The sequence below is a fragment of the Sceloporus occidentalis genome, unplaced genomic scaffold (assembly GCF_023333645.1).
Source record: "Sceloporus occidentalis isolate IW3139 unplaced genomic scaffold, rSceOcc1.0.p SCAF_3, whole genome shotgun sequence".
Taxonomy (NCBI): Eukaryota; Metazoa; Chordata; class Lepidosauria; order Squamata; family Phrynosomatidae; genus Sceloporus; species Sceloporus occidentalis.
Window position 1 is genome coordinate 128916128 of NW_028316983.1, and position 14823 is coordinate 128930950.

Genomic DNA, 14823 nt, shown 5'->3' on the forward strand with positions numbered 1-14823 from the left:
GCTCTTACTTGCCACTGCAGATGTTGCCTTTCCTCTGAAGAGCGCATGATGTTGCCTCTGCTGGACCGCTGTCCTTTCTGATTCCAGCACAGTCAAGAATAAGACAACAGAATCCCACTTTAGAAAACAGAAGCAGTGAGAAAGCAGTGGACCATCTGCACCCCTTATCTTTTTTCCCACAGACAACCGAGCAGCAGCGCTTAGTCCATCCCAGAATCAAAAGAGGAGGGACTTTGCTATTAATCAAAGCAGAGACTGGATTTCTGCACTCAGGGAAGCTTTTGATTGTTTGCAATGGACCACCCATTTCCCCCTCCCCAACTCCAGCGACAGTGTGGGGGAGGTCTTAAAGTGCCAGCACAAATGTTGAAGAGCTGGAAGCCTATTTGCCAGCTGTCAGTGACTGGATTTCCCAAGATAATTATCTGAACATTAAATCCTATGTCATTACAAGCTTTTAAATTCATTAATGAATGTCACAAGTATTTAAACTCATTAATGAACATTCTTTTGTTTGGAGTGGTCAGGGTACCAAGCTTAAACAGCAAATTACATATTTTGTTGACGTCCGAATTTTATATAATCTATAAAAGGCATAAACATCAGTCAGTGCACAATTAAGTGATGCGCTACCATTTGCTACTATGAAATATAAAAGCTCTTTAAAGGATCCAAGCTGTTTGTGAGAAATTCCTTAAAATGGATGACATTCAATAACAGAACTAGGACAGAACCTTGAAAGCCCGCGACTGCCTTCGCTGTCCAAACAGAGTATGCTAGGAAAGCCTATCCATGCATCCAACCATTATCTGCATCTTGGAAACGTAGTGTCAGTGGATAAATCAGATTAAACCATGCCAAAAGAAATTTAAGGGAGAGGTACTCTTATGAGTTTCATCAACAAGAATCTGCCGTTCTCCAATACCCAATTCAGTACCTTGGGTAAGTACTTTCAAGAAATAGATTCACCAGTGTGGATAGCTCCTTTAATGGTCAGACAAACCACATGGTGGACATGGAGCCTCGAGCTACCACTGCATGCCAACTAACGTCATGGGGTCTACAGCATGGTGGTTGTTACTACTAGGATGTTTATTTCTGTTTTCTCATGGACTAACCCTATGGAAGTCCTATGCACTCCTACCAACTGTATTCTCAAGGCACCTAACAAATAACTGAAATAACAAGGCAGGAATCAGACAAGGACCTATTGTAAATGATACAGATATCTGTGAAAATAAATACTTGGCATATTGTCAATGTCTTCAATGAAATGTCTCAGTGGAAAAGGGCAGAAGAACCACACTGCTGTTGAGACAGTTGTAATCCCTGTTTTCCACTTGGATCAGAAAATGAATCTTTTGGATTTGGTCCTACTGCATGCTACATGTGTAGGCACTGTAGAATAGAAACAAGAATAGTGGTTCTCCTTCAGGATTTCCATAATGTAGTTGTAATGGAAGGTTGTACATTGTTTCTATTTCGTTTGGAACTTCATGAGTCAAGTACTGTATATACTTGACTATAAGTCAACCTCGTGTATAAGTCAAGAGTAGGTTTTGGAGGCAAAATAATGGATTTTGATATGACCTGTGAAAAGGTCAAGGGTAACAAAGGCTCTAAAGAATGAAGCAAAGGAAAACAATGCCAAAGGACTTAAAAATTCCAGCAGTTTGTGTTCACGCTAAAGGCTGGATGGATGAAAGAGTAAAGGGGAATAAGTGCTTCCAGGATAGGTTATACCCTTGCCTTTAACCAGGTGATGGTTCTTTTTTTATGAGAGTCAAAGTGCAGTACTTACATTGATCAGTGGAAATTTCTAGACTTATACATGAGTACAGATAGTAATTAATAGTTTTATAGTATAGAAGCATGTAATATCATAATATACATATTATATACATATTATACATATTATAATATACTGGAAGCCACTATCAGGTCAGAATACGGGGAGACAGAAAACTTTCCAACTGACGAGGAGATTGGTCAAGGCTACATTTTATCATGCTATCTGTTTAAGACATCAAAATAGTTAAATATTTTCTATACCTTGGACCAGTCATAAATCAAAATAAAGGCGGTAGCCAAGAAATCAGAAGAAGAAGATTTGGAAGGGAAACTATGAAAGAACTAGATATATCCTCAAATTTAAAGATACATAATTCAGTATCAAAGTCAGACTCACTTCCATGTATGATTGTAAAAGCTGGACAGTGAAGAAGTCTGACAGGGGGAAAAATCAGTTCATTTGAAAAGTGGTCCTGGAGACGAGTTCTGCAGATCCCATGGATGGCCAAAGTAAACAATAGATGAGTTCTAGAGTAAATGAAGCCAGAACTCTCCTTAGAAGCCAAAATGAGGCTATCATATTTTAGACACATCATGAGACAAATTACTCATTAGAAAAGAGAATAATGCCTGGCATTAGGAAGAGAGGAAGATTGCATTACAGGTAGATATAGACTCTATCAGGGAAGACACTTCCCCAAGTGTACAAGGCCTGAGTAGTTGTTGATTACTAGGGCTCTGTAGTCCTTTCCTCTTCAATTTTTTTCCTCCAGAACATACACTAGGGTCAGTAACAGTGGTAGGGACCAATTTTTGTCCCCAGGTCATCCAGTGGGCTACAGAATTAAGTTTTCAACTGAAAATTGGCCAAAAAATGTAACCTGGAACTGACCAGGAGGAAAGAAATTATATGAACCCTTCTGTGGCCAGCTGAAGATGTTAAAACAAAAAGAGTTGATCTTGCTGACCATTTAAACTAGCAATGTGACAGGGACTGGCAGAGCTTCTGCACAGGCTCCAAGGAAAATCCAGTAGCACACCTAAAATGGTAGACCATGCTATATAAAGATATATATCCAGAGGTTTTCCCCTGTAGCCCATATTTGAATACACCAATTACAACATTAAAATATCTCCCTTTACTGTTTCTTTTAAGTGAAAGGATATAAAATATGATTACTGAAGACACTTTTTACACTGCAAGTCCCTATAACAGTTTCCCAATTACACAACATTCAACTTTGAAAAACCATTTACAACCATTATGGGAACCTGAATGGGGGTGCTACGTAACTGAGTTCACTACTGTACAGGATTACAGTCCTAATCACAAATATAATGCCTACATATAATCACATATATAATACCCATATGCAGCTGGAAATATACAACCTTTTCTAATAGAACTGCAAAAATCATATACCAAGCCAAGTGTGTTCCTAGATAGGCTCAATATTTTCCAACAACACACACTACACTATGCTTCTTAAGAAGTACTATTTAGTGAGAAACATATGGGTTCAGTTCCCAGTACATATTTGTGCCATATAACTTTCATAGTGTATATAAAGCAGATACCTCTGAAACGGAAACAGAATTATTCTGTCTTTCTAAACCAGTGGTTCCCAACCTTCCTAATGCCACGACCCTTTAATACAGTTCCTCATGTTGTGGTGACCCAAACCCACGAAATTATTTTTGATGCTACTTCATAACTGTAATTAAATAGGGGTTTTCCAATTGTGTTAGGCAACCCCCATGAAAGGGTCATTCGACCCCCAAAGGGGTCCCGACCCACAGGTTGGGAACCACTGTTCTAAACCTTTCTCTTTACTGTAATCCTAGTAAATACTGTATATACCTATGTATAAGTCTAGAACTTTTGGTTGAAAAACTGACTCAAAAAATCTGAATAGGCAAGAGTGTAGCCTATAATGGAAGCAATAATTCCCTCCTCCATTCTCTCATCCATCCAGTCTTTAGTATGAGCACAGTTATGCCTGCTAGAATTTTCTAAGTTCTTTGGCATTGTTTTCCTTTCCTTCATCCTTTAGATCCTTTGTTACAGGCCCATTAATTTTACCCTCAATTTATCCATGGGTAATATCAAAATCCATAGTTTTGCCCCCAAAACCTGCCCTCAACGTATACATGAGATTGACTTATAGTCAAGTATCTACACTATTTGTTGTCTGGGACAAGAATAATGGGCTACAATGATGGAAGCAGATCTTGGAATTATGGTTTGACACAGAAAGGATCCTTAGAAATATATTGAAATTTGACTTGAAAATCTCAAATGTCCCCCCCCCCCCCAGTGTTATACAAGTTTCTAAGAATATTCTTGGTTTAAAGTAGTGACAGCAAATAAGAACAACATTTCCAATTGATAAATTTACATTGGTTTCATTACACCTCACTCCCCACATAACTGATGCTTCTTTTTGAAAGAGACTGTAAAATCTGTGGATAGTGATTCAGGACAGGAACTATCCATATTGCTTATTGCTCTCAAATCTCATTCAGATTTAGATGGCTAGATAGCGTGACGTTAGCCAGTTGTTTCTGTCCCTTGGCTAAATCCAATGTTAGTTTTCCTTAGAGCACACTCACTGAAATAAATGAGACTTGACAGTCACAACTTATCTTAAGTGCCATTCATTTAAATGGGTTTACCCACAGTAGTACTAATGTCTGAATGTAGTCCACTAGCAATATAAACATTTGGATGGACCTGGCATTTTTCGGTTTCTTGTATTTCTATGTATTTGAGATATTTAATCATAAACCCTGATTTCAAATTCTGCTGTTATGTCCCCATCTTAGTTGTCAGTGAAATTTCTTCTTTTGTTTCATGTTCTGAATTGTGATCACTGATGGATATTTCACACAACACTAAATGAAAATGTTCCATGTTTGTTCCATGTTGTATCTCAGCGTGTGAAGCTGTTACACATATTTAATTCAGCCTACATACATTTCAGAATAATTCAAAGGTGTATATATTGCACTGATGAGTGTAACTACTTCAGGAAAAAATGCATGAATATACTAAATGTTCTGAACACATCTGTCTTTGTTTTGCATATTTCATAGCCAGATGTCTTACATATTTCCCATATATCCTGCTGTGCATCATTCTAACATTTATTAGTTAAAAAGGAATAATAATTATTTCTACTGCATTTATTAGATATGGTATCTGGTACAGCTCAAGATAATAGTAGCTTAGGGTCAGTATATCAAGCTGCTATTGCCAGTAACAAGATAAAAAAATTTTTCTTGAACTTCTCCATTTTTCTAATTATGGTCCTTTCCTCTGCAATGTTCTAGACTGCATAATTTGAACTGCTAAATATAGTATGGTAAATTGCATATAGAATATCAAATATTGTTGAAAGTAAATTCTGATCTAACAATTAGATAGTTTTTTTGTTATCAATAGGAAAAGAAAATGATCAGTATCCATTTAGTATGAAATATTTTGAGATATACTAAAAGTGCAACATTCATGCATTTATACCCACCCACCCACTCCCCAGCTGCAAAACTTCATTCAGTTCACTAAAATAGTGACTATGGAAGCTATCCACAACTCAGTTTCTCAGTGGCTCCAGTTGCAGGCTGTTTTGACTTCATCTGGCTGGGCCCTTTCTGAGAACTTGACTGAAATGGTTGTCTCTTGTGCAATCTCTGGTCTTCCTAGGCATTTCTCTGTTCCCCTCTACACATTGAACAAGAGGCAACCATCATGCCCTAAAACAAGTTCCTGCCTCTACCCAATGTGACAGAATACACATTGTGCAAGTATCTATACTGTAGACTTATTTTAGTGTAACAGTAATTCCCTCATCTTCTACGAATTATGCTTCTGTCCTAATCCTTACTATGACTGTAAATTAAATCCAGGCTGTACTACTTCAAACTGCAGGTGGGGGTTATATCATAGAATCATAGAGTTGGAAGAGACCACAAGGCCATCCAGCCCAACTCCCCGCCATGCAGGAACTCACAATAAAGCACCCTCAACAGATGGCCATCCAGCCTCTGTTTGAAGACCTCCAAGGAGGGAGACTCCACCACTCTCGGAGGGAATGTGTTCCACTGTCGAACAGCTCTTACTGTCAGGAAGTTCCTCCTAATGTTCAGGTGGAATCTCTTCTCCTGGAGCTTGCATCCATTGTTCTGGGTCCTATTCTCTGGAGCAACAGAAAACAAGCTCCAGCCTCAATATGACACCCCTTCAAATATTTAAACAGGGCTATCATATCACCTCTTTACCGTCTCTTCTCCAGGCTAAACATACCCAACCTTTTGAACTGTGGTGCCGAGAACTGCACACAGTATTATTCCTGGTGAGGCCTAACCAAAGGAGAATAGAGCAGTACTATTACTTCCCTTGATCTAGACACTATACTTCTGTTTATGCAGCCTAGAATTGCATTGGCCTTTTTAGCTGCCACATCACACTGTTGACTCATGTTTAACTTGTGTTCTACTAGGGCTCCTAGATCCCTTTCACATGCTGTCATATTAAGTCAAGTGTCTCCCATCCTATATCTATGAATTTCATTTTTCTGCCATAAGTGCAGTACCTTACATTTCTCTGTGTTGAAATTCATTTTGTTAGTTTTGGCCCATCTTTCTAATCTATTAAGGTCATTTTGACTTTGTATCCTGTCCTCTAGGGTATTAGCTATTCCTCCTCATTTGGTGTCATCTACAAATTTGATAAGCATGCTCCCTATTTTTTTTAATCCAAGTCATTGATAAAGATGTTGAATAGCACTGGGCCCAGGACAGAACCCTGGGGCACCCCACTGGTCACTTCTCTCCAGGATGAAGAAGAGCCACTGCTGAGCACCTTTTGGGTTCGGCCAGTCAACCAATTACTAATTGATTTAACAGTTGCATTGTCTAGCCCACATTTTACTAGCTTGTTTACAAGAATGTCATGGGGAACCTTGTCAAAGGCCTTACTGAAATCAAAAGATGCTATGTCTACAGCATTCCCTTCATCTACCAAGATGATTGAATGGTCCCCCATAACAAGCCAAACCACACCACACCACACCACACCATTCCAGGACTCCCCTTCTTGACTTTTAGATTTCTACATGCATGGAGGAGGACTTGTATACAGCAAGAATATCCCATCATCTGAGATACACCTGCAATCTAAATGCTTCATCTCGGACACAAGTTTGGCATCTCTGTGGCAAATAGACCTCTAGGGGGATGTTACAGACAATTTCCAGGATTCTTTGGGAGGAAGTTAAGCATGGATATTAAGCAAGTATAAAGCAGATCTATATTTGTAATGAAAGCATATAAGCTGTGCTGTTCCTAGAACTTGGTAGCTTCACATACTTGGTTTGTTTTCTGCCTTGTTCCTTACTTCTCAACTAATTCACTTAATTCCATTAAGCCCTTAAGAGATAGCCCTTAATTCCCCCTTGACTTACTTTGTTAATTTAGAATGAAGGTGCAAAGGCAGATTTACATCTGAACACAAAGAAAACAAAAATAATGACCACAGTTTATTTACATAGCTTTAAAGTAGATGAAGAAGACATTGAAATTGTTCAAGATTTGCCATATGTTAGCTCAGTCATATATCAGCATGGAGACTGCAGTCAAGAATCTGAAGAAGACCAGGACTTGGAAAGATAACTGTGAAGGAACTAGGCAAGATCCTGATGTCTGAAGATATATCATTGGAAACCAAAGTTACGCTTGCCCATGCCAGCATATTTCCCGTTTCTATGTATGGTTGTGAAAGCAGAACAGTGAAGAAAGCTGATAGGAAGAAAGTCAACTAATTTGAAATGTGGTACTGAAGAACAGTACTACAGATTCCGTGGATGGCTAAAAAGACAAATAAATGAGTCCTAGAGCAAATCAAGCCTGAACTCTCCCTAGAAGCCAGAATATTAAACTAAGACTGTTATACTTTGGCCACATCATGAGAAGACATGACTGACCAGAATAGAATAATAGAATCATAGAGTTGGATGAGATCACAAGGGCCATCCAGTCCGATCCCCTGCCATGCAGGAAATCACAATCGAAGCATCCCCAACAGATGGCCATCCAGCCTCTGTTTAAAGACCTCCAAAGAGAGAGACTCCAATACACTCTGAGGGAGTGTGTTCCACTGTCAAACGGCTGTTACTATCAGGAAGTTCTTCCTAATGTTGAGGTGGAATCTCTTTTCCTGTAGCTTGCATCCATTGTTCCTGGTGCTAGTTTCTGGAGCAGCAGAAAACAATCTTGCTCCCTCCTCAATATGACATCCCTTCAAATATTTAAACAGGGCTATCATATCACCTCTTAACCTTCTCTTCTCCAGGCTAAACATCCCCAGCTCCCTAAGTCATTCCTCATAGGACATGGTTTCCAGACCCTTCACCATTTTAGTCGCCCTCCTTTGGACATGCTCCAGTTTCTCAACATCCTTTTTGAATCGTGCGGCTCAGAACTGGACACAATATTCCAGGTGGGGCCTGAGCAAAGCAGATTACAGTGGCACTATTACTTCCCTTGGCCTAGACACTATACTTTTATTGATGCAGCCTAAAATTGCATTGGCCTTTTTAACTGCCACATTGCACTGTTGACTCATGTTCAAATTGTTGTCTACTTGGAAAAGAGGAAAATTACATTACCGGTGGATAGACCCAATCAAGGAAGCCATGGCTCTGAGTCTGCAAGGCCTGAACAGGGCTGTTGTTGATATGGTGACTTGGAGGTCTCTCATTCATAAGATTACCATAAGTCTGGAAGTGCCCTCCCCCTTTGTCTCATCCCCACCCTTAAGATAAAATGCCTCCAGTGACATGAGCTGGAGACGGAATGCTCTTGCATGAGTTCCCCTGTGCAGTCTGCAATGGTATAGCCCCAGCCATCCTTTGACTGTGAGAAGCTCTTTGTACCCCACCAGTCTCAAAGATCTGCTGCAAATGCTCTCTTAAGTGTCATTTTCTGCTAATCAGGGCACAGAGAAGCATTCTTGATGGCAGTTCCTCTGCTGCGGAAATGCCTTTCTTGTTCCCCCTTTAGCAATGCCCAGCAAGTCTCCAAGCCCTTCAGGCCTAAGCAACGTCGCAAAGAAGGTAAGGGCTTATTTTCATTACTATTTTATGGTACTGCATGTCACATTCCATTACTTTAGCCACACTGTGCTTCCCAATAAGAGAAAAATCCAAATATACAAAACAAACCAGATATGTTCAACTAGAGAACCTCCAACCTGAACAAAACCCACCAACCACCTTCTGTTTTTGTTGCCTGCCTATGGCTGTAAAACAAAGGAGTTGTCAAAAAGCTGGCAGGCTGAAATACATGGCAGGTGGACCGCATTTGGCTTGGTGAGCCACATATTGTACAGTGTTGAATTGCAATAACGGACAAGCAAAATTCCTGAACTTCACTGAATTTCCTACTCCCTACGCAACATTTTTTTTGCTCTGTAATTTCATATTCTCTCCCATAGAACCATAAACATATGATACACACATATTTGAAATTACACCCTTGAAAGCATAAGTTCAACAGTGTAGAAATAGCTAAGTCACAAAAAATAATAATAATACTGAATTCTCAGGCTGCTAAACAAGAACCAGACTCTTGAAGTACCTTCATTGTCCCAGTTCTCATTTATTCAACTACAACGTTGTCATCTAGAAGTTAAAAAACCCCTTGTTATGCTTCTCACCATACATTCAAACAAAGCACAGAAAGCCCTGCTTTCTGAGAAGCATGTGGTTGCTGGTTACATCTTTGTCCTCCCATCCACTGGGCAGAACATAAGAAAGAGCTGTACATTCACAACAGCCCTTTTAAAAAAACATTTCACAGAAACTGGAAGCTAAGCCAGTGACCACAGATACGAAGAAAAATCAGTGTCCAGAATCCAACTCCCTTTTACTGAGGGCAAGAAGAGGGGGGCTTCTATAGCAATAGCAAGTACATTTCTATACCACTTATCAGTGCACTTAAGCACTCCCTAAGTGGTTTACAAAGTGTAAGCTAACTGTCCCCAACAAGCTGGGTACTCATTCTATGTGAGGCCAAAGGCCTGTATTAATGTTTATATATATATATTTTAGAAGGATCTATTGCATTTTGGATTATCAGTCACCAGAACATGGTATGTCTGGTCAAGGGTACTTGAAGGCCCAACCACAGTTAACATTGGCATCCCTACTTAAAATAGCTTTTTAAAAAATAGGGCACAGCATGGAAAAATGGAGCACTAGCTCAGGGAGTTACAGCCATTGTCATCTTCAGTCTCCCCAGTGCCTTTGGGCTCTAAACCCAGCATTGTGCCCCTCTGATGCCAGGACTAGAACCTTAAAAAGTCCTTTTAAAGTACTATTCCCAGCATTTTTCATCTTTTCTCTTGTCCCATTCCTAACCATCTCTCCCAGTGCTGCTTTGCTGCCCATGCTCACTGACACTCTAGCCATCTCAGGAGCTACTTTTGGCAGAGCTGCCAGCGTGGAGAAGACCAGAAGACATACTTCCCAGGGTCACATTAAACCTTACGCCAAGCTCACTAGATAGACCAACCTAGCAACAAAATGCAAAACCCACACCTGCACCCTTTTCAGAGAGTGTGTGTCTTTTGTGTCCCTATAACCCACGTTGTACTTACAACCCACGTTGTGGGTGTATGCATGCGCACACGCACGCACACACACTTTTTTTTGTCTCACAGTGTTACTATTCCATTGGTTTCAGGGCAATTGACATTGATTTGACTTGGCACAGAAAGAACAGTTTGAACTTCCCAAGTTCACATAATGCAGGGACAGAAAACACATAGGAAGGTTGGGGGTGGGAAGGTTGCTCTTAACTCTGTGGTTAAACTACACACACCGCCGGAGGAAGACATACAACAGGAAGGAGGGCAGGTTTCACAGGTAGTCTCACATTTCCAGGTGAAATATAGGTAGTGGTCTGTGGTTAGACTATAAATGATGCTCAGAGCTGAGCTTTCCAGATTTTACTGGGACAGGACAACAAACATACATTACCTCCGAGGGCACTAGAAGTCTCTTATTTGTGCTTATTATCTGGTTATATATTGCTGGATCACATCTTGTGATAGTGCTCTGGCGGCTCCCCATAGGGCTGGGAGTAAAGGGCATTTTGTACAGCAGGTCGCTCTGGCGCGAGTCAGTGGTGAGGACCTGCTGGTAGAAGTTTGGAGGAGTAAATCCACTCCGCACCGTGTCTATGTGGTTAAAAGGCCCCGGGGTTCTGTAAAGCGAGCTCCTGGAGGCCTTGAAGAGCTCCTTGGACTGCCTCCACTTGTAGAACTTATAAATGCCCACCCCGACCACTGTGACAAAGAAGGCCACTGAGATCAAGATGACGGCGAGGATTAAATAGAAAGTCAGGTGCTTCTTATTTTGGGGTGTAGCAGACACAGCCGTGAGGTCTGTTAGTGTCTCCCTCGAGGGCTCTGCTACTGTTACAGTGAGGGTCACAGTGGTAGAGAGGGCAGGCTGCCCGTTGTCTTTGATCAAGATGACTAATGTTTGCTTGGGGGCATCTTCATCCTGCAAAGGGCGAGCCGTGCTTATCTCTCCCGAGTGCAGCCCCACCGTGAAGAGTCCTGGATCCGTGGCCTGAAGGAGCACATAGGAGAGCCAGGCATTGTAACCGGCATCTGGATCCCAGGCCACGATTTTGGTGACCATGTATCCAGGGCTGACCGTGGGTGAGATGACTTCAGAGAGGAAAGAACTGTTCTTGGAGGCTGGGTATAAAACTCTGGGCGGATTGTCGTTCTGGTCGGTGACAAAAACGTTGATGGTGGTGTTGGTGGCCAGGGGCGGGAGGCCTCCGTCTCGGACTTGCACCACCAACCTGAATTCCATGATGTCCTCGTGGTCCAAAGGCACCAGGACGTAAATGGTACCGTTCTCCCGGTTGATAGAAAAATACCTGCCCACTACGTCTCCCGGGGGCTGGTGGTTTTCTAAGAGGGAGTAGGAAAGGTGGGAATTCCGGCCGAGATCCGGGTCGGAAGCGCTGGCGTTGAAAACCAGGGTCCCAGGACGGTTGTTCTCCTCCATGTAGACATCGTAGGAAGGTTGCGGGAAGCGGGGCGGGTTGTCGTTGACGTCCGACACCTTCACCAGGATGTGCTTCTCCTCCCGGAGCGGCGGGGAACCGGTGTCCCTCGCCGTGACGGTGATGTTGTACTCCGAGGCCCGCTCCCTGTCCAGGGGCCCGTTGGTCTGCAAGGTGTAGTAGTTTTTGAGGGACGAGCTGAGGGCGAACGGGATGCCGGGAGAGATGGCGCAGTCAACGAGGCCGTTGTCCCCGGCGTCCTGGTCGGTGACGCTCAGCAATGCCACCACCGTCCCCGGCGCTGCATCCTCAGGGACGGGGCTGTACACCGAGGCGACGGTTATCTCCGGCCGGTTGTCGTTGACGTCCACGACCTCCACCAGCACCTTGCAGTGCGCCACCGCTGGGTTGGCGCCTCGGTCCGTGGCTTGGACGGCGATTTCGTAGGCCTCCGTTCCCTCAAAGTCCAAGGGGCCCTGGAGCCTGAGCTCCCCGGTGTCCGGGTCCAAAGCGAAGAGCCGCCGGAGCTGGGCGGGGGTACGGCTCCCGAAGGCGTAGCGGACCTCTCCGTTGGGTCCCTCGTCGCGGTCGTAGGCCCGGGGCTGGGCCACCAGGGTCCCCAGAGGGGCGTCCTCGGGGAGCCTGGCTCTGTAGAGGCTCTGGTTGAAGAGGGGCCCGTTGTCGTTGGCGTCCAGGACCTGGACCAGGAGCTCCAGCTGGGCCGAGCGCGGCGGCTCCCCTCCGTCGAAGGCGGTGAGCACCAAGCGGTGCTGGCTCTGCTCCTCCCGGTCCAGTTCCCGCTCCAGGACCAGCTCGGGGGCCTTCTTGGCGCCGTCGTCGGTTTGGCTCTGGACCTCTAAGGCGAAGTGGGGGTTGGGGCTGAGGCGGTAGCCCTGGACGGCGTTGGGCCCTACGTCCGGGTCGGAGGCGGCCTCCAGGGGGACCCGGGCTCCCTTCCGCAGGGACTCCGGCAGCTCCAGCCGCGCCCTCGAGGCCCCGAAGGCCGGCGCGTGGTCGTTCAGGTCCCGCACTTCGACGGCCACCGAGAAGAGCTCCAGGGGCGCCTCAGCCACCAGCTCCAGGCTCAGCAGGCAGCCAGGCCCCGACCAGGCCCCGCCGCACAGCGCCTCCCGGTCCAGGCGCCCCGAGACCCGCAGCTGCCCCGAGGCCAGGTCCACCTCCAGGGGCACGTCTCCGGGGGAAACCACCCTCAGTTTGCGGGCCTCCAAGCGGCTCCGGTCCAGGCCCAGGTCCAGGGCTAAGTCCCCCACCGAAGAGCCCCGGGGCAGCTCCTCCGGCACCGAGTAGCGCAGCCCCGACGGAGGCGGAGAGGAGGCCGGCGCCGCCAAGCCCAGCACCGCCGCCAAGGAGAGCTGCAGCAGCGCCCGCATCGCACCGCCAAGTCCTCCTCGAAAGTCCTCCAAGAAGTCCTCCTAAAAGTTTTCAGACGGGATCCATCTTCCTCCTCCTCCTCCTCCTCTCCGCCTCCGTCGCCTTTTCCGCCTCCACCGGCTCGGGTGGCCCGGAGCAGGGGCCTCGGACATCGCTCCCTCGCTGCCTCTCCTCCTCTCCCCTTCTCCTCCTCCTCCTCCTCCTCTCCTCCTTCTCTCCTCTCCCCCCTCCGCCCCGTCCAGGCAGCAAGGCCCGGGCAACAGCGGCGCACACCGTCCCCGCCAATAACTGCAGCAGCGAAGGGACGCCTCCTCTTCCTCCCCGGCCGCCAGGAGGAAGGCCACAAGACCGGCCTCAGTCCCTGCAGCCCCCAAGGACGGAGAGCGGGAAACGGAGCAGCCCAGAGTTGGAAGAGAGAGACCCCCAAAGGCCATCCAGACTGACCCCCTTCGGCCAGGAAGACAGGGAGGCCAGCTGCAAGCATGCCTCGTCCGCAGATGGAGAGAGAAGGAACACATACGTCTGACGACATCCCAGGCGGAGAATGAGAGGAACGCACATCCCTAACAGCCTCCCTCATAGATGGAGAGATAGATGCACCAAGGGCCATCTAGTCCGATCCCCTGCCGTGCAGGAACTCTCCATCAAAGCATCGCTGACATCCAGCCTCTGCTTAAAGACCTCCAAGGAAGGAGACTCTGAGGGAGAGTGTTCCACTGTCGAACAGCCCTTACTCTCAGGAGGTTCCTCCTAATGTTGAGTTCTTCCTCATAGGGCATGGTTTCCAGACCCTTCATATCTGTTTCTCTGTCTGTCTGTCTGTGTCTGTCTTTCTGGGATATGTGTTCCTCTATCTATCTATCTATCTATCTATCTATCTATCTATCTATCTATGGATGAGGAATGCTTGGAGGGTCCCTCCCTGCCTGGCAGAAGGGTGTGAGAATGGATGGCCCTTGGGGGTGTCTCTCTGTCTATATCTGTCTATCCATCCATCTATCTATCATTTATCAGGGATGTCGACAGGGGTGTGTCTTCCTCTGCCTTTCTGTCTGTCTGTCTGGGATGCTGTCAGACATATGTGTTCCTCCTGTCAGTCTATCTGTGTATCTATCTACCTACCTACCTATGTATGGGTCAGGAGTTCTTGGAGTGTGCCTCCCTGCCTGGCTGGCAGAAGGGGGTCGGAATGGATGGCCTTTTGGGTATCTATCTATCTATCTATCTATCTATCATCTATCTATCTATCTACCATTTTTCAGGGATGTTGTCAGGGGTGTGTGTTCCTCTGTCTGTCTTTCTGTCTGGGATGCTGTCAGACATATGTGTTCCTCCTGTCAGTCTATCTGTGTATCTATCTACCTACCTACCTATGTATGGGTCAGGAGTTCTTGGAGTGTGCCTCCCTGCCTGGCTGGCAGAAGGGGGTCGGAATGGATGGCCTTTTGGGTATCTATCTATCTATCTATCTATCTATCTACCATTTTTCAGGGATGTTGTCAGGGGTGTGTGTTCCTCTGTCTGTCTTTCTGTCTGGGATGCTGTCAGACATAT

At 45.3% G+C, this 14823-nt stretch overlaps 1 protein-coding gene across 35 annotated transcripts in view; it reads right to left on the minus strand.

Moving 5' to 3' along the window:
• LOC149316757 (protocadherin gamma-A6-like) overlaps positions 1 to 14823 on the minus strand; it is a 379402-nt gene that overhangs the window by 47485 nt on the left and 317094 nt on the right. The window contains exon 1 of one of the 35 annotated variants that reach the window (XM_089516195.1): positions 10833 to 13438. The exons of 33 other annotated variants lie outside the window; for them this stretch is intronic. In XM_089516195.1, the coding sequence (XP_089372321.1) occupies positions 10833 to 13268 (2436 nt within the window). In that variant the 5' untranslated portion in view covers positions 13269 to 13438. Of the gene's footprint in view, positions 1 to 8; positions 144 to 10832; positions 13439 to 14823 lie in introns of those variants that run through there. One more of the 35 variants, XM_089516222.1, reaches the window with a different exon arrangement.